This window comes from Siphateles boraxobius, unplaced genomic scaffold, assembly GCF_051911475.1.
Source record: "Siphateles boraxobius isolate OS27281-9 unplaced genomic scaffold, OSU_SipBor_1 49, whole genome shotgun sequence".
Classification (NCBI taxonomy): Eukaryota; Metazoa; Chordata; class Actinopteri; order Cypriniformes; family Leuciscidae; genus Siphateles; species Siphateles boraxobius.
In genome coordinates, this window is record NW_027509130.1 from 1,953,003 (window position 1) to 1,980,905 (window position 27,903).

Here is a 27,903-nt window from a genome sequence, read left to right on the forward strand (position 1 = left end):
ATTAGTTTTTACAGTGAGATATCTGCCCAAGGTTCCCACCACTCCCTTTCGGGGTCAGTTGGTAAACCTGCAAGTGCTGCCCCTGGAGGAGACAGACCCAACCCTAGCTTTGCTCTGTCCCGTCCGCGCTTTATGCATATAGAGCTAGCGTCCTCCTGTGATTGCCCTAATGGCCAGTCCTTATGTGTTTATTTCCACATGATACCTCCCTACTGGTAGGATGTGGACTCCGTAGCATCTCTTTCCAAAATCTGAAAGGGCATGCTTTCCCAGTGTTATCCAATAATCTTGCTGATTGGTTCATGCGGAAAAGCAGTGATTGGATTTCTCTGTGGGCGGATCAGGCTTAAGCAGGGCGCTTAATGGGGCAGCAACACCCATTCAGTGGCACTTTGTTAGGGATCCCAATACGTTGGTGACGTTTCGACATAACATTGAACGTTACCGACTGAAAGGAAACATCTTGATTACGTATGTTACCCTCTTTTCCTGAAGGAGGTAACGAAGACATCCTGTCCTGTCGCCCCAGTTGCCGTACCACCGCTGTGTGGCCAGGTCACTAGATCCACTCGGCTCCAGAGCGAAAAACAAATGTGCATTGCATCTGCTTCCTTATTTATACCCTGTGCTGCAGGGCGGAGCGCGAGATGCAAATCTCACAGACCGATCTCTATTAGCTCGTTTAGTTTACACGCGAAGGTGATTGGGCTCTCAGGTGAGATCCAAATACGTCGGTGATGTTCCGATGTGCCGTCTCTGTTCCCTCCTTCAGGGAACAAGGTTTACATACGTGACCAAGATATTTTTAAAAAGGCACTTTGTAATGGTATCAAATTAAAAAGTTCAACTTAAATGAGCATTGTTAAATAATTTAGTAGTGGTTTAAAGAAGTAGATTTTTGATGTGTTGACTAATATATTAAAAGGATTCAGTTCCAACTTAAGAGTGTCCAAAATATGTTAATATATTTTAAATGTGTTTATTGTATTATATATAAGGTGTATACTCATATTCTGTGTCCATTTGGACTTGATATTTATTTTTCTTCCAACTCAAGTACACTTGTTTATGAGAATATTTTTATTTTCTGTGTATATAAGAAGATTACATTGGAATTCTTTAGATACAGGTTTGAATTAAATTTATTTACCCACAAAATACAACAATTAAAAAACACCACAATAAGAACATATAAAACAAATAGTAATCCATAAATGCTAACTCGTAATCAAACCTACTGTAAACTTTTATTTAATAGAAAACACTTGTGTATGATGGATATATTGTGAGATATACTTTTTTGCCCCCATTCTGTCACCTGATGGAATTTTGGTTACTTGCCACTGTCACCTTTGGCTTGCTTAGTTGGGGACATCTTTTCAACTATATTATTGATCTGCATATATTATCAGAAATGGCTGGACAATGACATCACTGTTTTCTCCAGAGCGCCTAGATAAATTGACTAAATGATTGATAAACTAATGATATTTACAACAGAAATGAATCAACTGACTTAAGCTGAACAATGACACTATTTTCTTCTAGAGCTGTTGTACAGTCGAAACAAACTTTGTAGCATATTACTGCTATTACTGTAAAGCTGCTTTGAAACGCTGTATTGTAAAAAAAGCTATGTTTATAAAGTTGACTTGATTTTATATAATCACAAGAACTCAAACTCATGAATTCTTGATGTTCCGGAGCAACATATTAAATATTTAGATTGAGTTCTACAAAAACAATGTTTTTCCTCCTTGACTCATGCCCATGTATAAATCAATAGGATGTTGCCCGATTCTCTGACTGGAATCATATCTATATGTTTATGTTTAAACTGTTTAAATCATTGTCTATTTCTCTGTCAACCCTGGTCAATTCTATATAGTCTTTTAGTTCCTCTCTAGTTTTTTGTATTTCCTTCTGGACATTGCAAAGCTCATTATGTGTTCTTCTCATCTCTGCAATGGATTTGAGTACACTGGATTTGACCTTTTCTGGATCATCTACTTTTCCCTGTCTCATCTGGTGAATGTCTACAGAATCCATCACTATGAAGGCGACATCAAGGATGACTAGTAGTCCACTTAATACTCCTGAGACTGCTTCTGCCACAACTCGTCCTACTCTTGCAGTCTGAGTAGCAATTCTGCTAATATTTGCCAACAGACCTAAATTCATGAGTTGTGTGGCACACAAAACATTTCTCCTGTCTAAATTGCATGATATTTGTACATTTTCAAAAGTTGAGTTGCCGAAAAAAACACAGAACTTTGTGATTCTTCTCAGTACCTTTCTCAGCGTGTTCAGTGGTGTGATAATTGGTTCGCTTACAGATTCATACTTCTGCTGAATTTGTTCAAGGCTCGCTCTGAATGATTTTTGTTGTACAGTATTAGTAATGGTGGATGCAGCACCTGTTACTCCACCTGCAACTCCTACTCCAACACCAACACCGGTAACAATCAGAGATGCCCCAAGAGTGAATGGTGCCAAGATTAAACCAACTAATGCAGTGATTCCTCCAGCTGCTCCGATCACTGACCCTGACAGACTCCCCGCTGTGGCGCTGTAATGCGCAGACTCCATCGAATCTGTTATTCTTCCCCACTCATTAACTAAGACCTCAATGTCTTTATAGTGCTTGTAGTAGGCCTTATCGAAGGCGCTGATGGACTTCATGAAACTCTGTAGCAGTGCCTCTGGCGTTCTGCTGTTTCTGTCTACTGCATCTGTCAGGAATGGTTTTGCTAGAATCTCTTCAGCTGAAGGTCTGTGTTTAGGGTCACGGCTGAGCATTTGTTTGATTAATTCCCGTAGTTCCTCTGAGTATCTCTCTGAGATGTGAGGGAGCTTTCCTGCCATGCTGACAGCGTGAAGTATGTGACGCTGCATGCCATCTGCCTGTGGAGGACAAAATAAATAAATAAAGAATCTGGTTAGTGTCAGTAGGTGTTGAAGAAAAAATAAAATAAAATAAAAGATGGGCTTGGGCCTGGCCCATGGGCTTGCTCTGGTGTACCACATGTCCACTCATCCCATCATTGCCCCGCTGGTCCCTTCCACCAGGGCTTCTTCCTTCACCAGTCCTTCATCCACCTCCGGGACCACCTCCTCAGCCATTTTACAACGCGCCTTCCCGGGGGGGTTCTGTCACGGTTCTGCTCTTTAATTTCATTCTTACTGACTTTGTGTCTCTTCAGTCACGTCTCATTTGTTTTATGATCTCGCCACAATCTGTTGTCATGGACACTGATTCAATCATCACACCTGCTAGTCCCGTAGTTCGTTATCTCTGTGTATTTTGTTCCTCAATTTGATCTGTTGAGGGTCCTGTGTTTGTGCACAACACTGTATTGTTTGCTGATTGTTTGGATTTTCCGTTTTGAGTTATTTAATAAATGTTTTACTATTTGGCATTTTTGGCATTTCATCATCATCACTGGACTGAAAGTGTGAGAGTGAAATTGTGCTTTTTGGAAAAAAAAAAAAAAAATACTCACCCACACATCAAGCATGCAGAGATCATGGAGCAACCATCCCAATGACCATATGTCACTAAAACAGCCGATGCATGACAATGAAAATCAAGAAATATGTGTACACTTTAAAACATGTTATGTGCTATCTACTTAAATAATGATAACAATACTACACATTATATTTTTGAGTATTTTTAAGGCTTGAGCCCTATTCAGACGGTAATTGTTTCTCATGTGGACGTCTGTAAAAACACCTCAGTGATAAAACGTATGCATTCGGATGGCGATTTATTGACGGTGGGGGAGCAAGTTTTGTGATCCTATGAACCCACAAACACGCTTCTCACATGGTCAGTCGCATGATTGTCTGCTGTAAACAAAATTTCATATCCTTGGAATAATACGAATAAATTCATATTTAATTTAATAATAGTATAATAATGTTCTATTTATTATTTAATTATTTAAATCTATTTTTTTTAAATTGGAAGCTATATTTGAAATGGTTTTCTGTCTTGCATTTTATCTCAATAGGATGTCATTTAAAAAAAAAAAATTCAGTAAAAATGAAGCTGCTTGGTTTGTATTTTTAATGTAATAGCCTACATATTTTAAAATTGTATTGCTTTCAAATGTTTATGTGTTTTTTGGTCTTCTTTTTGTTCGCTGAGGTGGAGTGGTGATGAAATATTGTTCTTATAAATACTTTCCAGCATTTCAGTAATTAAAAAGTACATATTTGAAACAAATTACAGTTAAGCGCAACAGTTATTGTGCTCACAGTGCTAATGATCATCAGCTGGAGTGCCCTTGAGAGCCAACAGAGGGCACTCCACATCAGACTATTGTGATTCCCTCACACTACATTTCCCATAACTCACTGCCCGGACTCATCAACCATTATTGCATCCACCTGTGTATCATTACCTTGTTAGTCTCAGCCTATTTAAACTACGATCACTCATTCATTATCTGCGAAGTCTTGTTTGGTGTTATGCTGCAATTCCAAGCATTCTCTCTGGTTTCAGGTCTCTTGGTTTTTGGATTTCTTGCCTGTTCTGTGGATTACTATTTTGTTCCCTGTCTTGTTGTGATTGTTTGTTTGTGTATGACCCTTGCCTGGATTTGATTACGATTGTGGATAACCCTTTAAATAAATACTGCATTTGGATCCTCAACCTTCATGTCTCAGAGCAGTTCGTGACAGAATCAAAAAGGAATTAAACAGTGATTTTTGATTTGATCTCTTCTTGTAAACTCAGAGATGTTGATTCGGACGGCATTTAAGTCACTGCACGACATTGGTGTTTGTCAATAAACAGTAGGTAATTCGGCCGGGGATTTTTACGCGAATGATGGGAGAAAAACATTGACATTCTGGATTCTGACGGCAATAAAATCCCTGAATAACCCTGTAAATTATGAAAATACCTCATAAACCTATGATAAACAATTACTGTCCGAATAGGGCTTTGGTTTCTTTAATAGAATCTACCTGAATGAGTCATGCTAAATCTTCACAATGAATTTAATATTTTAGTGAAACCTCGCACACCTGCAGGTAATGGATAAGTGTGTAGGAGAAAGGAAAAAATCCCTGATGAAGGTCATGGGATTGAAACGTTGTGGCAAATAATGAAAAGTTGATACGTTTGCAAGCACCAATCAAGGATCATGCATCAAAGAAAATTTTGATTACCATTTTATAATGCTGAACATATCCAAAAGCATACCTCTTGGAATTATATTTCCTCTGATGAACTTCTGGGCTGATATAGAGGTTTGTACCCACAACTGAATTAGCATATTCATCAGCTCTACAAAGGAAAAACAATGTAAACTGTCCAGGACTTTTGGTTTTGATCCATTTAGTTCCATATAATGTTTTTTTTCTTTACCTTTTCAATGCTTTTGAGCTTCCAAAATCTCCCAGATTGACGTAACCATCTTCAGTCAGGAAGACATTCTACAATGACAACAGAAATCTCATAAGTCTTCCAGATTTGACTATGCGATATGATTTGTTGAGCTTTATCAGTGCATACCTGTGGTTTAATATCTCTATGAAGAATTTTCTTCTTATGTAGATACTGCAGAGCCAGACAAATCTGAACCAGCCAGTCGAGGATCTACACAAATGAAGGGTGTAGGTTTGATTTTGAGATTGGTGGGGACATCCCCAGAAGCGGAACAATCAGGAAAAGAATAGGATAATATATTAAGGTTTTTAGTCTATATTGACCTTAACAATACGTTAATTCATTAATTCTGTAATGTTACAGGTAACTAATGAAAACAAGGAGGCAGTTTAACAGAGACTTAACTTTACTCCGTTCATAGTGCAATGCAATGGTAAAATACTGTCTTGTTCCTTGCTTTTTGAAGAAGTCAAACACATGTCTGCATCTTTCATTAAAGGGATATTTTTCACCCAAAAATGATAATCATTTATTCACCCTCAAGTTGTTTCAATCCTGTATGAATTTCTTTCATACAGTTTAGGGGTAGGTGTAGGGGTCGGGTTAGTGTGTGTGTGTGTGTGTGTGTGTGTGTGTGTGTGTGTGTGTGTGTGTGTGTATAATGTCCCCACAAGGATTGAATATTCTTGGGTCATAACCTACTAAATCATGTTTTATGTGAGACTGGTTTAAAGGATAGAGAATAGAATAGAAACTCACCTGTTTTTCTTCAAAAAAACTTTCATCTTTCTGTTTCCCCATGATTTTTGAAAGGTCACCTCCTTCACAATACTCCATCACAATATAAATGCGTCCCGCTTCTTTTTCTAAATAAATGAACATCCAGTCAGAGAATGACTTAACTCTGACTGTATTAATAGCTTAATTTTCTGAAAGCTACACTGATGTCTTTATTCAGTTAACTACATAATCCTTCTATCGTGGATAGTCTATTTAATTTTTCAGAAACACAACAAAAAATGACCACATTTTTCATTTGGAACAAAGGAACATTATAGTGTACAAAGAAAAAAACCTTCAAATGAATCCACATAAGTAACAATATATCCAAACTGCAGCGTTTTCAGGATCTCGACTTCCTTTTTGACAGAATCCAGTTCCTCCGCCTGAAAAGAAGAAGAAAAAACCTTCCATTTAAGCGACACTGTTATTGTAAGGAAAAGTTGTGAGTTCTGTGGTCAATACTCAAGCAAGATCTTACATCTCTGGAGTTCATCTGTTTGACCACATAAGGATCTCCGTCTGCATCTTTCACCAGAAACGCCATTCCTGAAACCCCTCGTCCAAGCTCTTCCTCTATTGTGTATCCATGTTCTTTTAGCACTTCTATAATCAAGATTTACAACCATTTCTACAAAATACTGTAAACACTAGAGATAAGAGAAACAAAGCTTTTCCAAACGTTGAATCAACTGGTTCAATTCCTTCGCAAAATTATTTTTTTTTAGCGCTCAAAACTCCACAAGGTGAAACCTGCTGGTCAAAACTGTGTGAATGCAATGAAAACATGAAAAAAATTTTTTTACAAAATGATTGCAAATATTTTCATGAATGTGTAATCTATTAAAGGGTTAGATCACCAAAGAATGAAATTTCTGTCATTAATTCCTCTCCCTCATGTTGTTCCACATCCATAAGACCTTCAGGGGCCGTATTCACAAAGAATTTTAAGTCTAAAAGTAGCTCCTAACTGGCGAATTTCGGAGCAACTCCTAAATAATAATAATAATGGGCGTGTAATAATAATTTTTTCATGACACACGGGGGGCGGCACGGGGGACAGTTCACCTCTGGGTCTCTCCCAAATGAAACAGACAAAGGGGGTGAACTGTATAGAGCAATACTCTAATGGAATTATTGGGCTAAAGTCAGTCACACCTCGACGTTCATCCAAATAATGCACATTTCATTCATAATATTATAAATACAGGCCTATAGTTCCTGCACATTTTTGTTTTTCTGAATTGTGTGAAATGGCTAATAAAAATAAGTAATACAAAACAATTATGTGGTCACCGAGGTGAATTGGTTTAGTCTTGACTTCTGGTCGTGAGTGAAAGGCACGTTTCCTATTACAGATTTGCGCAAAGCTTTTACGATTTTTTCTAAATGTCGACAAAAAAATATTGCGAAATGACAGCGTTTCCATTAACTGATGTTATGAGACTAAAACATAATTTATTCCTTTCGCGATAAGTCATTCCAAAAATCATGGCAACGTAGGTTAGCAGGTGTACGTATATCTCAGCCATCCATTGCACTGGCCATTATTATTAATCAAAGGACACGTATGCGTGTTATTCAAGCATTAATGGTAAGGAAAGACCCTTATAGGCTATTTCTGGGTTACTCTCCCTCATATCTGCTTTGAGTTCTTTATTGTGGCTAATTCTTTTGTCTTTTATGAATTTAATAATGAACTCTGTCTCGTATTCTGTTGTAACATACCACATCATAGGATACATCAGGTGACCTGTAAATGCATTCCATTGCAGTTTTGCGAACAATTTATTTTTTTAATTGCCTGAAACTACCTCATGCGACTGTAAAAACTATTTTTGCAAAAAATGGGAGTTTTTGCGAAATTGACGTGTTTCTATTGGGCGTATTTTCAATTCGCAAATTCAATTTTGCACCTTCAAGAGTGTGTTTCCTGTTGTAATTGCAATAGTTAAATAACTGGATTCTCTTAAGTGTGTTTTTCAAATGTTCTAATGAAGAATTTGTGCAATTGAGAAATATAATTTTCTCTTTCACTTATGTTATAATAAAATATAACTGTTTGTGCAACATTTTGTGTGTTCTTTTTAGGGGGGAAGAAGAGAGCGCTCATTTATTTGTGTTTCTTTTTTTTTTGTGTGTGTGTGCACTCAAAAAAATAATTCATTGGATGAACTCAATTAAGTTGTGGGCAGGATTTCCATCCAATAAATATATGTAGCCCCAACTCAAACTGAGTACATCAATTCAACAGAATGTAAATTAGTTAACCTAACTCATTTGTATCAAATAGATGCAAAATAATATAAATGAGTGACTTGATTAACTTATTTCTATCAAATACTTATTACTAACCAGACTGACTTTATTTCTGTCAGATGTCTACAAAAGTTTTATTGAAAATTAACAGGGGTTTATAACTATGTTTTCCATTTAAAGTTACCATAACAGTGATTAGTGTTTCCATTAGTTGGGCTCTTAACTCTTATTATATCTATTGTCTTTTTAGGCTGCTGTGACAGTGTGTTTGTTAAACACATTTGGAGCAGCAAAGTAAGCTAAAGTGAGATCAGCTGATGATGGTTACCTGTTGATGGTTTTATAATCATTATGAAACAGAATGATTTACTGAGGTTTTTATAATCTAACCATTATGTTTTCACGTTTTTTTTCACAACACATACCTTGTGTTACTGCAGCATGAGATCAAGGAATATTATAACACTAAGTTTGAAGACTTTAACGAACATGAGCACAAAAAGTCTGTTTCTGATGACACACACAGACATCAACAATCAGCGTATGAATCTCAACAATGGTGACAATCAAAAGTACTTTGCTGCAATGCATGCTGGGTACCACCATAGTACAAAACTCCCAGCATGCATTGCAACATGAATAAATTATGCAGCTGAACTGTCCTATAATTTTGTTTTATTCTAAATATTTGCTTTTATTTTTTGCTGTTGTGAATTAGTAGCTTTTCAGTGATGTTCTGAATTAATCTGTTTATCTAAATATTTGTGATTGTCACCATTATTGAGATTCATACGCTGATTGTTGATGTCTGTGTGTGTCATCAGAAACTGATTTTTTGTGCTCATGTTCGTTAAAGTTTTCGAACTTATTGTTATAATAATGCTTGATCTCATGCTGCAGTATCAAGGTTTGTTGTGAAAAAAACATAATTGTTAGATTAAAATACCTCAGTGAATCAGTCTGGTTCATGATGATTGTAAAACCATCAACCATTAACCATCATCAGCTGATCTCATTTCACTTTAGCTTTCTTTGCTGCTCCAAATGTGTTTAACAAACACACTGTCACAGCAGCCTAAAAAGACAATAGATATAATAAGAGTTAAGAGCCCAACTAATGGAAACACTAATCACTGTTATGGTAACTTTAAATGGAAAACATAGTTATAAACCCCTGTTAATTTTCAATAAAACTTTTGTAGACATCTGACAGAAATAAAGTCAGTCTGGTTAGTAATAAGTATTTGATAGAAATAAGTTAATCAAGTCACTCATTTATATTCTTTTGCATCTGTTTGATACAAATGAGTTAGGTTAACTAATTTACATTCTGTTGAATGGATGTACTCAGATTGAGTTGGGGCTACATATATTTATTGGATGGAAATCCTGCCCACAACTTAATTGAGTTCATCCAATGAATATTTTTTTTTGAGTGGAGCTATTAATAATTTTTTAGTTAAACCAATTAAATATATTTACACATATGATCTTAAATAGATTTATTTAAATAAAGCAAATTAGATTTAAATGTGTCACCTCTAAGAAGGGCTTGAATCATTTTTTTGAGTGTGTTTATGGGGAGCCTAGTTTACTAATAAGAGATAATTAACTATTCGTTCACACTGTCACTCCAAATCTGATTATTTGTGTATTCAATTAGCATCTGATCTAAACAATTGGCCTTCCACACTGTGTGTATTCTTAACTTTTAGTTTGTCCAGTGGAACTTTTTCATTTTCTGAAATTGGTTTCTACGGCATTGACATTGATTTACACCGAACAACAACACAAATGTGTAGGTAGTACAACATAAATGTGTAGCACCAGACAGGAGTGAATGTCTAATGAGACAGACACACACAAGTATAGGTTTTCATACCTGTAAGTTATCAGAAATTTGTTGAAATATATTCAAATTTTCAACTTAATACTTAAAAAGAAAACGTGAAAGAATTTTGACGCGTTTTTCAGTCCTCGTCTACTCTTGTCTACCATTGCCATCAGATTGTGGTTTCTAAGAACGATTTGATGTTTATTTTGCAAATGTGAAAGTGATGTTTCTCATATTGTGTGTGATATTTATACTCACTGATCAAGCCAGGAGAAACGTTCATGCTGTGATCTGAGGAACTGCTGACAGCACTGGCGTCTGAGAGTCTGCGATACTCATCCATCTTTAGTGGAAAACATACTGAATATTAATGAAGTACCCATGATATTAACATTTTTATTTACATTTACATTACTGATATTTACATTTACATTACTGGCCAAAAGCTTTGAGAGTTTATAATACTTCCTCGTCTTCTTCATCCCTTCAATGCAAACAAGCTGAAATTGTCTAAATCCTTGATTGTCATAGCAAACAGACTTGGCCGAAATGTGGCCTCTTAATGGCACCGCTGGCTTGTTGCCGGCACTGGCATGCATCATGTCAGCGAACTGTGGGCCATGCGTGGCAATGATAGCACTGCATGCATGACGGCAGACAACATTTAGGCCGTTTGTGGATGGGAGGTGTGTGGCCCAGATCAGTGTAGCGATTATGGGCCATACTTTGTGTACTGGACAATTATAAGTATTTAGGCCTGCTACTATATATTATTCTAGGCAAGATTATTCTCCCCACCCATATTAATAGATAATATTAATTGACTTGTATGTGAGTCAGTGAAAATAGCTATGTCCATTTGTTTAAAAAAAAGATAAATAATTAATAATATAGTATTTAGTTTTCAGCAATGTTCACAAAATTAAATATAGCTAATAACAAAATCTTTTCCTAACATAATAATTGAGTTTGATTTTTTTATTATTATTATTTATTTTAATTTGTTTTTATACATTTATAATTAAAACATTTTTTTAATTCACATACAAAAAAGGTTCGTCGGTTTTCATGTGTGGATTCATTCATGGATTCATTCATTCATTCGGTTTTCATTCATGGATTCAAGGTTCGTGGTGCGTAGGTTGAAATTTCTCCCGCTGAAGGGTGAAGACGTCTGTCAGACAACCGCTGTTCAGGTAAGTGAAGTTCCCTCTCTTTTTTGGCGCTTTTTTAAATACCTGAAATCAAACTCGGATGCCTCTTTGTTCTTTATTGAAGTTAACTTTTGCCTATATGGTAGCTGATTCACTGCCCCTTGAACTTGAGAATGCGAGTACATACTGACGCGACGTGACTGAAGGCCTCATTATGCTTCTGCGTCAACTCCACGGCGTAGGTACGCCGTCACTCCTACGGCGTCGTGGCCGTTTTATGGTTCTGCGTCAGGTTGAGTTGCATCGCGGTGCATCTGACCAATCACAGCCCTTGTGGTCTGCGTCGCCTCGCACGTAGTTACAATTTTTTGGAGGTGCACGTCGAGCTACGGCGGAGGGGTTCGCGGCGACGCAGATGTGTCTGCGGGGGTACGCCGTCAATTCGACGCAGAAGCATAAAACAGGCTTAACACGTTACATTATCAGTAGTGCATTGGTTACTCTGTTTACACCACAGTTTCCATAACTCAACATTTTTAAGATTTTTGTTTGCTAAAATGGTCTTGTTTGTCAAAATACTGTTGTCAAACTCTGACAAGCCACTTAGTCATTCAATAGTGCCACTTTATAAGCCATCATTTCCTGTATAAAATGTAACCAAAGCAACCTTGTTTAAATTTGTTACCTACATTTATTTACAGTAGGTGGATGAATGTTTGTATATGTATTCATTCATTTTGTATTATTTAAAGGTGGGGTATGTGATTTTTCTTTTTTGACCATTTTTTCAAAATCACTTGAAATCCTATTCCTGACCCACTTGCTGGCTGTAAATTAGAAGCACTGAAATGAGTATTAAGCAATTTAATCATCTGTGGAACGGGCAGGACTCGAAAAACTCCAGCCAATCATTTTCAAGACCGTCTAGAATCATTGGACAGAGAATGCGTCACTCAAACGGTCTTACCATGCCCCCCTCCCCCCACCCCCCTCGCGCGCGTGTCCCGTTAGTGCGCATACTCAAAGCTCGTGACCCAGTCACAGGAAGTGCAAGTCGCCCCGGTACAGAGAGAGAGAGAATCAGAATCAGAATCAGAAAGAGCTTTATTGCCAAGTGTGCTTGCACACACAAGGAATTTGTTTTGGTACTGAGGCTTCCAGTGGACATATACAAATACAAATACAACAAGAAACATAATACTAGAAATTATAAGAAAAAAAAATTATATATATATATATATATGAGAATAAAAGTATCACAGTTGGGTTTAGTCAGAATAGACATTTTCAGATTTACAGATTATGAACATATTTACAGTGTTTTGAATATTATAAATAAATAAATCTACATATAAGTGTCACCTGAGTTGTAGGGTATTGCACTAAACAGTGGGAGTATTGCACTTAAGGCATATGCCTTGGGAGGAATGTTAACTGTTCAGGAGGGAAATTTCTGTGGGAAGAAACTGTTCCTGTGCCGAGATATTCTTGTGGCCAGTGATCTGAGTCGCCGTCTTGACGGTAACAGTTCAAACAGGTGGTGACCAGGGTGAGTGGAGTCTGTGATGATTTTACCTGCTCTCTTCCCCACTCTGGAAGAGTACAGGTCCTGGAGGTTTGGCAGGGGGGCACCAATGATCCTCTCCGCAGTCCGGACTGTCCGTTGTAGTCTCCTGATGTCTGATTTGGTAACCAAACCAGACAGTGATGGAAGCGCACAAGACAGACTCAATGACGGCTGAGTAGAACTGAATCAGCAGCTCCTGTGGCAAGTTGAACTTCCTCAGCTGGCGAAGGAAGTACAGTCTCTGCTGGGCCTTTTTCACAGTGGAGTCAATGTGATTGTCCGACTTCAGGTCCTGAGAGATGATAGTGCCCAGGAACCTGAATGACTCCACTGCTTCCACAGTGCTGTTCATGATATTGAGTGGGGGGAGTTCTGGGCTGTTCCTCCTGAAGTCCACGATCATTTCCACTGTTTTGAGCGTGTTCAGCTCAAGGTTGTTATAACTGCACCAGGCAGCCAGCTGTTCAACCTCCAGTCTGTAAGCAGACTCGTCACCGTTTTGGATGAGACCGATGACAGTGGTGTTGTCTGCAAATTTCAGGAGCTTGACAGTGGGGTCTTTAGAAGTGCAGTCATTAGTGTACAGGGAGAAGAGCAGTGGGGAGAGAACGCACCCTTGGGGGGCGCCGGTGCTGATTGTGAGTGTCTTGGATGTGTGTTTCCACAGTCTCACTCGCTGCTGCCGGTCTGTCAGGAAGCTGGTGATCCACTGACAAATCGAGGATGGTATGGAGAGCTGAGTCAGTTTGGCTGTGAGAAGATCAGGCATGATGGTATTGAAGGCCGAACTGAAGTCCACAAAGAGGATCCTTGCATAAGTCCCTGGTCTGTCGAGATGTTGCAGGATATAATGCAGTCCCATGTTGACTGCATCATCCACAGACCTGTTTGCTCTGTAAGCAAACTGAAAGGGATCCAGCAGGGGTCCGGTGATGTCCTTCAGGTGGGCCAGCACCAGTCTTTCAAACGACTTCATGACCACAGATGTGAGAGCGACAGGTCTGTAGTCATTAAGTCCAGTGATTTTGGGGTTTTTGGGGACAGGAATGATAGTGGAGCGTTTGAAGCAGCAAGGAACTTCACACTGCTCCAATGATCTATTGAAGATCTGCGTGAAGACCGGGGCCAGTTGGTCAGCGCAGACTTTTAAACAAGCAGATGAGATGCCGTCTGGGCCTGAGGCTTTCCTAGTCTTCTGTGTTTTGAAGACTCTGCTCACGTCCTCCACACAGACCTTAAGCTCAGGTTGGATGGCAGGAGGGGGGAGTATTAATGGGAGTGCAGGAGGTGATGGTGAATGTGTGAAGTGCAGATCAGACCGGGTGTGTGGTGTGAATGAGGGCTTTTCAAATCTTTAAATCGTCAGCCAGGTGTTGATTGTCCACAGATCAAGGGGATGACTTGTAGTTGGTGATGTTCCTCAGGCCATTCCAGACTGATGATGGGTCGTTGGATGAAAACTGGTTTTTCAGTTTATCAGAGTAGTTCCTTTTAGCAACTCTGATCTCCTTTGTCAATCTGTTTCTGGCCTGGTTATACAAGATTTTATCCCCACTTCTGTAAGCATCCTCTTTGGCATGACGAAGGTGTTTGAGTTTCCCAGTAAACCATGGTTTATCATTAGTGAATGATAAGAATGTCCTGGTTGGAATGCATGTATCCTCATAGAAACCTATATATGATGTTACAGTATCTGTGAGCTCATCCAGATCGTTGGTAGCAGCTTCAAAAACAGTCCAATCAGTGCAATCAAAGCAGGCCTGTAGATTCTGCTCTGCTTCATTATTCCATCTTTTAACAGTCCTTATTACAGGTTTAGCTGATTTCAGTTTCTGCCTGTAGGTCGGTATGAGATGAACCAAACAGTGATCAGAGAGCCCCAAAGCTGCCCGTGGGACCGAGTGATACGCATTTCTTATTGTGGTGTAACAGTGGTCCAGTACACTCTCAGAAAATAAAGTACATAATTGTACCTTTAGGGGTACAATGGCTTGTCACTGGGGCTGTACCCTCAAGGGTACAATATTGTACCCTTGGTATAGGGTACATATTTATACCCTTGTGATTTGTACCTTAAGAGACCAGTCTTGTACCTGTGGTGACAATTTAACAGTACAAAAATGGACCCTTCAAAAATGGTAAAGAATTGTCTTTGACAGGGTACAATTGTTGACTATAATGATATATATATATATATATATATATATATATATATATATATATATATATATATATATATTACACACACGCTGAACTAAAATCTGAAATTATTAAATTCTTTTTATTTTCACATTTTCCAACAATTCATTTTAAACAAAATGTCTAACTGTGACATATAAATTATCATCATCTGAGTAAGAGTCATTTGCCTGAAATTCCATTTCATCTCCTTTCATCTCGACGTCGGTTACTTCTATGCCTGCTTCTGATATTTTCTGAAGGACCTTCTCGGTTGAAAGCCCTGGAAGAACCATGAGTAACCGTGCTATGACTTCTTCTCAACCGATGGCCAAAAGAAGTAAAGACCGAAAACTGGACGTTCTTTTAAATTGAGATTCAAGCAGCCAATCAGGGCTGGCTCTACATACAGTCTCAGAAAATAAAGTACATAATTGTACCTTTAGGGGTACAATGGCTTGTCACTGGGGCTGTACCCTCAAGGGTACAATATTGTACCTTAACCTTTAAAATAAATGGTACATATATGTACCTTTTAATGCTTTTTAACCCTCAAAAAGGTACATTTATGTACCTTGAGATCCAACCGCAAAAACTCAAGTGTTAATTGAACTCTCTTGGGAGTTTATATGACTCCAGACTCAAGAGTGTTAAAGTGTTAAAATATGAGTGTTCAATTAACACTCAAGAGTGTTAAAGTTGATGATCTAATTAAGTGATTCATTGAGGGATGATTTACCATTATTGAAGACACCTGATGTTACCATCAGAATCACTGAAGGAGAAAATATATTGAAGACACCTGTCAAGACACAATAAAGTTGTGTTGATTATGTTTTGACATAATCATAATTTACTTGAATCATTAAACTCATTTGGAATCTAATCTCAGACTTAAATGTATATTGTTGATTTTAGCAGCCTGTGATTCTACAGCAAATGATTTCCAGCATTTTCAATATAAACCAAAATATTTCTTGAAAGTTGTTCTGATCAAAAGACTTTTTAAAAAATTATTTTATGTAGACACACTGACATCAATAATCAGCCTGTGAATTTCAACAATGGTGACAATAATAAAGCATGTTGCAGGGCATTCTGGGTGCTACCAATCAAAACTCATTCATGGCTCCCATCATGCATTGCGGTATGAATAAATTATGATCCGAATTGTTTTACTAATGTCCTTTCCCTAATTGAATATTCTGTTTGTCACCATTGTTGAGATTCATACACTGATTCTTGATGTCTGTGTGTGCCTAAAAGAAAGATTTATTTTATCAGAAAAACTTTTAAGAAATCCTTACGATTACAAATTTCTGGATTTTAGTCTGTAGAATCACAGGCTGCTGTAATCAACAATATACATTTAAGTCAGCAATTAGACTTTAAATGAGTTCAGGTTAAATTATGATTATGTCAAAACATAACCAACACCACCTGCTCAACTTTTCTCTTTGTTCATCTGGCAGTTTTAACAGTTTTAAGATACAACAGAGAAACATAATCTAATGTTAACAGTTTAAGGGTCAAGAGCCCAACTAAAGCAAACACTGATCACCATAACGGTGTCTTAATTTTTTTTATTTTCTCCTTCAGTGATTCTGTTTGTTAACATCAGGTGTCTTCAATAATGGTCAATCATCACTCAATGAATCACTTAATGAGCTCATTAACTTTAACAGTCTTGATTGTTAATTTAACATTCATATTTGAACACTTTAACACTCTTGAGTCTGGAGCCGAATAGACTCACAGGAGAGTTCATTTAACACTGGAGTTTTGCTGTGTTATAATGATTTAATCTCAGTAAATTGACTTACAAAACTTTTATTTCCTTTATTTCAAGGCTACTTAAATATTGTCACAGTGTCTGGTTTGTGTTCCCTGGGTTGCCACTAGAGGTCCTCATTCTCACGGTGTCTTTCACGTTTGACTTCATTTCCCAGCATTCTGTCTGTCACTCATCAGTTCATTGCACTCAGCTGTTTCCCATCACCTTGTTAGTTTGAGTGTATATATACCCTGTCTGTTTTAGTGTTTGTCACGGAGTCGTTGTTATTCGTCACACCACCTTGTAGTCTTCCTGTTTCTGTTTTGTGCTTCTTGGATTGATATTATGGACTTTGACCCCCTGCCTGAACTGTTGTGAGTACGGATTACCCAATTAAATTACTGCTTTTGGAACTTACCTGTTTGTGTGTGTGTACCGTGACAGAACGACTCCGTCATGAATAGTTCCAGCAGTATGGGGTTCCGGGCCTCTTCCCCAGCCACCGAGGGGGGGAGGTCGCAATCTGGAGAAGTGCCAACTCGAATGAACATTTTTGATTGTTTTGCACTGTGGGCTCGCATCACGGAGGAGTCCGTGGCGGGAAAGTCCCCCGAGGCCTCTTCCTTCGAGAGAGGAGGATCGTTTGAGGGGACTCGTCTGGCCAAGTTCTCCGGAACTAGGGGAGGTTGCAGGGGAGGAGGTGGTCGACAAATTCCACGACACCGTCCTCCGCCCTGCCATGTTCCTGATCCGGAGCCGTTGGTCTGGTCCAGCACAAGACCCTCGTCGCAGGTTCCGCCCAGCACGAGGCCATCACAGCGGGTTCCGTCCAGCCCAGAGCCCTCACCGCTGATGCCGTCCAGCCCCGAGCCCTCACTGCGGATGCAGTCCAGCCCAGAGCTCTCACTGCTGGCGCCGTCCAGCCCAGCGCCCTCTCGCTCTCATGGACGTAGGAGGAGGAAGAGACACAGTCCATCTGCCGATCCAGAGACCGCTCACGTCACGTCTGCGGATCCAGAGAGCATTCACGCTCCGTCTGCCCAGTCAGAGACAGTTCACGCTCCGTCTGCCCAGTCAGAGACAGTTCACGCTCCGTCTGCCCAGTCAGAGACAGTTCACGCTCCGTCTGCCCAGTCAGAGACGGTTCACGCTCCGTCTGCCCAGTCAGAGACGGTTCACGCTCCGTCTGCCAAGTCAGAGACGGTTCACGCTCCGTCTGCCCAGTCAGAGACTGTTCACGTCCCGTCTGCCCAGTCAGAGACTATTCAGGTCACATCTGCCCAGACAGAGACGGCTCACGCCACGTCTGCCCAGTCGGAGACGGATCAGGAGATGCCCATTCTCGTGGCCGGAGGGGCACTGATCGGCTATTTAGAGCGTCTAGCTCGGATCCTGGAAACGCCCTTCAGACCTTTAGTGTCTGTTCCTGAGCCGGAGCCAGTGTCTGTTCCTGAGCCGGAGCCAGTGTCTGTTCCTGAGCCAGAGCTTGTTTCTGTGTTTGTGTCTGTCCTTGTGGTTATTTCTGTTCTAGTGACTGTTCCTGAGCCGGTGTTTGCAGTTCCTGAGCCGGTGGCTGCTGCTCCAGAGGCAGAGCCAGTGCCTGTTCCAGAGCCGGAGACAGAGCCAGTGCCTGTTCCAGAGCCGGAGACAGAGCCAGTGCCTGTTCCAGAGCCAGTGTCTGTTCCTGAGCCGGAGGCAGAGCCAATGCCTGTTCCAGAGCCGGAGGCAGAGCCAGTGCCTGTTCCAGAGCTGGAGCCAATGTCTGTTCCAAAGCCAGTGCCTGTTCCAATGCATGAGCCGGTGTCTATTGCTGTTCCTGTGCCATGGTCGCCCTCGCCCTGGTCTTCACCGCACTGGCCGCCCGAGGGGTCTTCACCGCCCTGGCCCCCCGAGGGGTCTGCTTCGCCCTGGCCGCCCGATGGACTGTCTGCTTCGCCCTGGCCGCCCGATGGACTGTCTGCTTCGCCCTGGCCGCCGGCTAAACCATCACCCCCTGTTTCTGTTCCCTTCCATGGACCTGGCCCCCCATCCCTCCCCCTGATCTTCCACCGTTCCACCTCCCTCCTGGCCTCTTGTTTTGTTTGTTTTTTGTGGGTCTTGGAGCGTCTGGTAGCCGCTCCGTAGAGGGGGGGTTATGTCACAGTGTCTGGTTTGTGTTCCCTGGGTTGCCACTAGAGGTCCTCGTTCTCACTGTGTCTTTCACGTTTGACTTCATTTCCCAGCATTCTGTCTGTCACTCATCAGTTCATTGCACTCAGCTGTTTCCCATCACCTTGTTAGTTTGAGTGTATATATACCCTGTCTGTTTTAGTGTTTGTCACGGAGTCGTTGTTATTCGTCACACCACCTTGTAGTCTGCCGGTTTCTGTTTTGTGCTTCTTGGATTGATATTATGGACTTTGACCCCCTGCCTGAACTGTTGTGATTACGGATTACCCAATTAAATTACTGCTTTTGGAACTTACCTGTTTGTGTGTGTGTACCATGACAAATATTGTGATAAGTTAAAATCTACCTTAAATGATTAAGGTATCCTTAAAACCTTAAAAAAAACTAAATAATTTTTACAAAAAAAAATTTACTTGGCAGAGGCTGTCTTTTGATATTGTACCTTAACCTTTAAAAGAAACGGTATATATATGTACCTTTTAATGCTTGGGGACATATATGTACCTTTTGACCCTCAAAAAGGCCGCGCTCACGCATGTGTAAGGCGGATGCCGAAAAGTCTGGGCCACCCCTGCTGGAAACAAAAGACTCCTGAGAATTAACATTTGAACCCTCCCTTGCATAATGATATAACAGCAGCATCCGAGACGCAGCACACAGTGCAACTCACACCTCACACCTCACTTGAACAATCTCCCCCTTCTCCTCCTCACCTGAAACTCACTGAAGCCCATGAAATGTTAAATGTGTACAAATAAGAAACTATGCATGTTTAGTATCATTTAAAGTGTCTCAGTGTGCCTGGTAAAATGGTCTCATTCTCCCAACCATAATGTAAAGCTAAAAGAAGTTACAAAATATGAGAAGTAGTGTGCCCCTCTAAGGTGTTCCCTCCCCCAGATCCTCCATTCTGATCTCACAGTTGTGAGCCCCTCACTGGGGGACCAAACCTAATTATAATGACGGACACCACCATTTGGTAAACAAATTGAATTATCTGGGTTTATAAGGAAAATGGGCAAATGGGTCTGGGAGTCTGTAGGCTGACTGCCCACACAATCGCTGTGTGTAATTTTCATTGCCAGGTAATACTTTCTACAAATTCCTTGATTTCTGTTATGATATGATCAACTGATGATTTTATTCTCATGAATTGGATTTTGAATTATTGCTTCATTACCTGGTCAATAAATTGTAAACGTTTGATTTTACTCTGATTGACTCTTGAGTTTGTTCTCCCAAGGAGATTATCGGATTCGTATGCTCACGCAATTCTGCGTCAGATTGGCGACGGCTAATACTTTGTCACTAGTTCAAGTGTACTTGTTTTGTAGAGACGGGGCATTCCGTTTAGGGGTAGCTAACGTGCTGCCTGACCAGCCTAAATTTGGGTACGTCTATTTTACCTCTGTCTTAATTTAATGTAACTTTAGATAAGTGTACGTGAGAGATCACGGGCTTGGCCAGTCTAAACTATTATAAGGAAAGTATCGTTGGTCAACTCATTCCTATAATAGGGCCAAAACCTCTACTAAAGTATAACTATTGAATTAAGTTCAAGTGTATGAAATTCAAGGGGACTAAAAGAAAAGTATCTCTGATTGTGTTTTGGGTGAATCCGACCGTCTGAGATATTAGTCAAAATCTCTGTTTAGTGACGAAACTGACGAGATTGTGATCGTGAGACCCGTAGAAGATGCGAGGACCTCTAAGCGGCATAGTTTCCTAATCTGAACGGGTAAATCGTAATTAAAGAGTTTCAAAAGAATAATCAAACATTCACTCACTTTTAATGATACCCAGATATCATTAAAACCCTTTTCATTTATGGAGTCAGATGAAATAACGAGTCAATACATATGAGAAAAATGTGTTCCATTTAATCTGGTTGTGTTGCGTGAAAGGAAAGACAGTAACACGCAGAGACCTTCACCTGTATTATTGGAAACCCTCATTGGACCAATAAACAGGCTTACACACGCGTCTGGAGGGATGTAAACATTCACGAGAATGAAAGAGAAAAATTCCCGAGGCGAGTAGAAGGGTTTACAGTTTATGAAATGTGCCTCTAAATTAGGAGAGCACATCTTCTTCAGTGTTGTTACATCTGAACACCAACTTTCATTAATGTAGAAACACAATCCACCACCTCTCGTTTTCCCTGTTAGCTCCGCGATGCGATCCGCTCTGAACAGCTGAAAGCCCGGCAGATGTATTGCGTTGTCCGGTATGGCTTCACTCAGCCAGGTTTCAGTGAAGCACAAAGCAGCAGAGTTTAAAAAATACTTGTTAGTGTGGGTGAGGAGAAGAAGTTCATCCGTTTTGTTAGGAAGGGATCGGAGATTAGCGAGATGAATACTGGGGAGTGCAGTCCGCAGGCCGCACTCGCGGAGTTTAACCAGCGCGCCGGCACGCTTCCCGCATTTGCGTCTGAACGCGCGTTTGAACAACACCGCTGCCCCTCCGACGAGAATGTCCAGCAAAACGTCCAAATAATCAAAAACTGTAGAAAAGGTTTCTGGTGTGTGTTTCCTAATGTCCAGTAGTTCGTCTTTGGTGAAACTGATAGGAAAAGAATGACTAAACGCAGAACAAACGAACAAAAACAACACAATAGCTGGAGAGCTCCACACCGAGGCAGCCATCCGCGGCGCCAGAGAGAGAGAATGAGAAGGTATAGTTGCTTCCGTTTGGAAAATTTCAGACAAGACACCATCACAGAAAAGGAAATCTATTTTCGAGAGAGCAATTGCGAACAAAACGGCCGAAAGAGAAAGGTCTAAAACAAGGGTCATTCTAGGCGATGCTTTTCAACATTGGCGGCAACTGAAGGACCAGGAAGGACTACCAACAGATGCGGCTGTGGCATTTTTTCTGCTTGACAGGTGAGAAGCCGATTAACTTGTAGCATTTACTACTAATCAGGGAACTGTCTTTACTGACGATAACGCACGAGAATTGTAGCTGTTCTAACGTTATAGCCCAGCCATATGTAGAACTAGCTAGCTAAACAACCTGTTTGGGGAGGAAGCTGATGTGAGCGATTGTATTTATATGGGCATCTGAGTTTTCGCTCGTGCTTGATTGCACGTCCATGTTTTTCGAATGGGTGGAGTCAGAGCCAGCGTTGGAGGAGAAGTAGGTAGGACCTTATGAGTTGTGTATTTTCAAAATCTGCCGGCCGTTTTGCAAATCACTTACCCCACCTTTAATTTAGTATTTTGTCTTTTAGCTGCTGTGAGAAAATATCGTCTGACACAACATGCCTCCAATCAGGAGATAGAAGCAACTATACAAAGATGGCTTCAGCTTGCTCCTGATAGAGATGGAGGAAGGAGATAGAGCGCTTGAGGAGAAAAGAGAGGCTGCAGAGCTGTACTTCACTTCCTGAGGACAGTCCTAAATAGGATCACTTTCTCCCTCACACATACAAACATTCTGATGGTTAAATTTGTTTTAAGTAATTGTTTTAATTTGCTCTATGTTTGTTGAGAGTAAAATTACATTATACTATGTTTAAATTTCAGTGCTAGATTCATTCATGGACTCATTTAGTTGGTTGTTCAGGCAACTAAAATAGCGTTCACACAGTTACACAACTCTAGCTGTCATTTTTTATTTTATTTTTTTGGCTTGTGCATTACTACAATAAGTAAACTACTGTTTAAGACAGACCAGAACATTTTGAAATGAAATGCACTTTTTTGAGGTGGTAATAAGATGTTAAACTTTGAATGTACTAAAAAAATAGCCTTCACATAGTTTCACAATTCTAGATTTCCTTTTTTTTTCTTTTTTGGCTTGTGCATTATTGTTAAATAAACTAATTTTGAGAATTGCATTTTCCTGTGACTTATTTGTTCACATGGTTTGGGTAAGATTAGGCTGGGTTATGGCTCAGTTTTGGGTTTTCTGGTTTAAGGGTGGTGTTGATATGGTTAACTTATGGCTGAGAATTGGTACCAATAATAAAACCTGTTTTGGCCCAAATTCAGGGCCACTTAAGTGTGATTAACTGGCTGAGCTTCGGGCCAGTTATGGCCCATGTGTGACCCTTTACTTTAATCCAGTTCTGGGCCACTTCAGGGCCGTCATGGGCAGAGGGAAAAGTGATTGTGTGGCCCGGAGCTGGGCCAGAATACATTTGCTATGTGGGTTATTTTTGTCTATGAATGTCAGAAGCAAGAAAAGCTAACGCAATAAGAACGCGGATCAAGAGCCCAACTAAAGCAAAAACTGTTCACCACTATGGTGACTTAAAATGAAACAAATATCGACATCTAAACCTCTGTTAATTCTCACTAAGATCTTCTGTAGATGTCTGACAGAAATAGTCAAAGTATCTGTATTTTATGTCTGTGATTAAGCGCAGCACAAGTGTCTGAGCCAGAAAGTCTTTCCTTCAGATCTGGTTTCTCTCATGTTCCAAAGATTTACAGATGTTTCCTTTATGTTCATGATTTTTGGACAAACACAAACTGTCTGTGAGTTGCTTTGCAATTACAAATGGAAATTACATTGAAATAAACATGAGTTTCAATTCAATGCATCCTGTGTTTATTTGGTCCAGGAACAGTATAAATTATATCTAAATGAGACCATAAATGATGTTGAAAATATGTCCACAATGGCCACATTTGAACTAGTTTTTAACCTGTCCGAAGGTTATGAACGTCTATTTCAGACGTGCAGAACACGTCAAAAAAAGACGTCATAAAAACTCTTATTCTGGCTCCTCAGTGGACTTATTTTAACATAGCCTACGACTTTTGTGGCAAAGACGTTGAAAAGATGTCTTACGTTTTTTGCTTAGTGGGTACTCTCTGTTGCCGTTTTAAACATTAAATAACTAATAATCAAATAATAAAAAAAATGACTTTAATCTCGAAATATTTCGACTTTATTCTCGAAATATGTCGACTTTATTCTCGTAATGTTAGATTTTTTTTCACATTTTTTTTTAAAATCTTTATTTTTACGTTGCGGTTCCGCAAAATTGTAGGTGAAATGAAAGTGATCAAATTGATCGTATTAAGGAAATAAAGACATACCTGAGTGTTGATTTCTGTGTGTGTCTTTTGTCTAACTCCAGACGTCTAAACAGCAAGTGAAAGCTCTCTGCTGTTATCAGGCTTGTTGGACTTCAAGCAGCGCTGCACACACACCGATCAGTGTGTCACATCAAAGTATCGCGAGAGCGATTGGAGAGCAGGCGCTCCATATGTTTTTGAATCACTCTCGCGATACTTTGATGTCACGCCGACTGTGCAGCGTTGCTTGAAGTCTATACACAGGTTACCTTGAAATCACATGACACAGGATTTCTTTGAAATCACACCAGAGCAGTTCCTTAAATAACACGACAAAGCAGAAAGAGGAAGTGTTTGTATTTGTGCTTTAAAAAAATGTGTGGTAGGCCTAGGACTATATATTATAGAAATAAGTGCAAACAGTTTTGTACCAGAACCTTTATGCTATTTATTTTATAGATTGTCACCTTTCAGTCATATCTTCTTTACCTTTAAATTTACTGAAGACATTGGGTAATCATTCCGTAGTAGTTCAACTTCTTCAAAAGAGGAAATTATACAGTGTGTGTTGTAGGGGGAGAGCGGGGTATGTTGTCACACTTTTCACACTGTCTAACATTTACTGAGCACCATACATACCAATGGTATAAATGTCATACCAAATGAAAGAAGGAAGTCTTGGGCACATATGTTGTAGTCATAACATCTTCATATCTTATCTCATTATAGAGTTGTAGACTGTAGAATAGAGAGTGTGCACTTGAGACAATTTGCCCCATCAGAGGTTAAGTTGTCACACTAGATTATCTAAAAATAAGAACACAACTACTTAATTGCGAATATTGATTTTTTAAATTTTTTTTATTTATGATTTTAATTTATTTCGAACCAAAACTGGAAATATAAACTATTGTGCCTGGAGAATCTGGAAAAACAATTATTTAAATCCAAACAATGCACATTTCCATCAAAATTTCCATTGGTGCTAGAGCCTGGCAGAGCAGGGTTGCTGCTAGAGCCTGGCAGAGCGGGGTTGGTGCTAGAGCTTGGCAGAGCAGGGTTGGTGCTAGAGCCTGGCAGAGCAGGGTTGCTGCTAGAGCCTGGCAGCGCAGGGTTGGTGCTAGAGCCTGGCAGAGCAGGGTTGGTGCTAGAGCTTGGCAGAGCAGTGTTGGTGCTAGAGCCTGGCAGAGCAGGGTTGGTGCTAGAGCTTGGCAGAGCAGTGTTGGTGCTAGAGCTTGGCAGAGCAGGGTTGGTGCTAGAGCTTGGCAGAGCAGGGTTGGTGCTAGAGCCTGGCAGCGCAGGGTTGGTGCTAGAGCCTGGCAGAGCAGTGTTGGTGCTAGAGCTTGGCAGAGCAGGGTTGGTGCTAGAGCTTGGCAGAGCAGGGTTGGTGCTAGAGCTTGGCAGAGCAGGGTTGGTGCTAGAGCCTGGCAGCGCAGGGTTGGTGCTAGAGCCTGGCAGTGCAGGGTTGGTGCTAGAGCCTGGCAGCGCAGGGTTGGTGCTAGAGCCTGGCAGTGCAGGGTTGGTGCTAGAGCCTGGCAGAGCAGTGTTGGTGCTAGAGCTTGGCAGAGCAGTGTTGGTGCTAGAGCTTGGCAGAGCAGGGTTGGTGCTAGAGCTTGGCAGAGCAGGGTTGGTGCTAGAGCCTGGCAGCGCAGGGTTGGTGCTAGAGCCTGGCAGAGCAGGGTTGGTGCTAGAGCTTGGCAGAGCAGTGTTGGTGCTAGAGCCTGGCAGAGCAGTGTTGGTGCTAGAGCTTGGCAGAGCAGGGTTGGTGCTAGAGCTAGAGCCTGGCAGTGCAGGGTTGGTGCTAGAGCCTGGCAGAGCAGGGTTGGTGCTAGAGCTTGGCAGAGCAGTGTTGGTGCTAGAGCCTGGCAGAGCAGTGTTGGTGCTAGAGCTTGGCAGAGCAGGGTTGGTGCTAGAGCTTGGCAGAGCAGGGTTGGTGCTAGAGCTTGGCAGAGCAGTGTTGGTGCTATAGCCTGGCAGAGCAGGGTTGGTGCTAGAGCTTGGCAGAGCAGTGTTGGTGCTAGAGCTTGGCAGAGCAGGGTTGGAGAGCAGGATTGGTGCTAGAGCTTCGCAGAGCAGTGTTGGTGCTAGAGCTTGGCAGAGCAGGGTTGGTGCTAGAGCTTGGCAGAGCAGGGTTGGTGCTAGAGCTTGGCAGAGCAGGGTTGGTGCTAGAGCTTGGCAGAGCAGTGTTGGTGCTAGAGCCTGGCAGAGCAGTGTTGCTGCTAGAGCCTGGCAGAGCAGGGTTGGTGCTAGAGCCTGGCAGAGCAGGGTTGGTGCTAGAGCTTGGCAGAGCAGAGTTGGTGCTAGAGCCTGGCAGAGCAGGGTTGGTGCTAGAGCTTGGCAGAGCAGGGTTGGTGCTAGAGCCTGGCAGAGCAGTGTTGCTGCTAGAGCCTGGCAGAGCAGGGTTGGTGTTAGAGCTTGGCAGAGCAGTGTTGGTGCTAGAGCTTGGCAGAGCAGAGTTGGTGCTAGAGCCTGGCAGAGCAGGGTTGGTGCTAGAGATTGGCAGAGCAGAGTTGGTGCTAGAGCTTGGCAGAGCAGAGTTGGTGCTAGAGCCTGGCAGAGCAGGGTTGGTGCTAGAGATTGGCAGAGCAGAGTTGGTGCTAGAGCCTGGCAGAGCAGAGTTGGTGATAGACCCTGGCCTTTAACATTATGTCAGGTGGTGTACTGCCATGGTCTTTCGTTGATAATTTCGAACCATCTTTCCTCCTTCCTTCCTTTCTTTCCTTCAAAACCCTTATTTCAATTACAAATAAATTAGCAATATCACAATGTTCTATGCGTTTATTTGTACAGGGGCAAATTGTCACGTGTGACAACTTGCCCCAAAGTCAGTGAGACAACTTGCCCCAAACTGACATGTGTGTTAATGTTGGCTAAATCTCAAGATTACCTCAACATAGCACTTTAGCTAAAGTATCAAAAGACTCATTACTGTCTCATCTATTTTGTGCAACATAATAATTTTTAACATTCATACCTAACAAAGTTGTATTGCATAAAATGTAAAGTGCACATTTTTTACTTTTTAAGCAGAAAAATAAGAAAATTGTGCTAACGTCAGATTAGAGTGATCTTGACCACATGTGAACAGGAATTTGACTATAGAAGAAGAATCCACACAAAGTGGCTATTTGATTTTTGAGATAGAGCCTCTAGTGTTGGAGTTATGAACAGTGTGACAACTTACCCATGTGACAACTTTCCCCGCTCTCCCCCATGTCAAATCTGTTCTTATGAAAATAGTTTGGTTAGTGTGAAACATACATCCAGCCGTACAATATTCACAGGACCTAAATACAGATTATACACATGCACAAAACTGGAAAAAACTACAAAATCATGTCCAAAGACCTGTGTGTTCATCACAGTAATACAAGTAGTCTACAAACAGAGAAACCCCAAGGCTGTTGCTGTGGTCCTGCAAACATTACTGCAAGAGCACAATGGGAATTGTTTTAAAAAAAAAAGTTTACAAATCTGTGAAGATCTCAGCAGAGGAGGAATAAAAAACTCCACAAACAGCATTACCTACATCACTTATTACTAACCAGACTGACTTTATTTCTGTCAGACGTCTACACAAGTTTTATTGAGAATTAACAGAGGTTTAACTCTGTTTCATTTGAAGTCACCATAAGTGATTAGTGTTTCCATTAGTTGGGCTCTAACTCTTATCATATCTTTTGTCTTTTTTGGCTGCTGTGACAGTGTGTTTGTGAAACACATTTGTAACAGCAAAGGAAGCATTGTGAAATGAGAT

General features: G+C 40.7%; 1 protein-coding gene across 1 annotated transcript; it reads right to left on the reverse strand.

The window, feature by feature from the left end:
- Positions 1–1,065: 1,065 nt before the first annotated feature.
- On the reverse strand, positions 1,066–24,305 carry LOC143711098 (uncharacterized). Its single transcript, XM_077202423.1, has 10 exons — positions 24,168–24,305; positions 10,533–10,617; positions 6,663–6,787; positions 6,477–6,567; positions 6,161–6,267; positions 5,528–5,611; positions 5,381–5,448; positions 5,216–5,299; positions 3,504–3,558; positions 1,066–2,904 (listed from the first exon to the last, which is right to left on the reverse strand). The coding sequence occupies exons 2-10, from the start codon at positions 10,615–10,617 to the stop codon at positions 1,819–1,821; spliced, it is 1,785 nt and encodes a 594-aa protein (XP_077058538.1). The 5' UTR covers positions 24,168–24,305; the 3' UTR covers positions 1,066–1,818.
- Between the last annotated feature and the right edge of the window lie 3,598 nt (positions 24,306–27,903).

What these genes read in the sequence shown, in the direction of transcription:
- LOC143711098 (XM_077202423.1), bottom strand. Translation starts at nt 10,617, where the DNA reads ATGGATGAGTATCGCAGACTCTCAGACGCCAGTGCTGTCAGCAGTTCC. An exon ending in AGCTCAAAAGCATTGAAAAG is followed by an intron (nt 5,300 to 5,380) that starts GTAAAGAAAAAA and finishes TTTCCTTTGTAG; the next exon opens with AGCTGATGAATATGCTAATT. An exon ending in AGGAAATATAATTCCAAGAG is followed by an intron (nt 3,559 to 5,215) that starts GTATGCTTTTGG and finishes CGGCTGTTTTAG; the next exon opens with TGACATATGGTCATTGGGAT.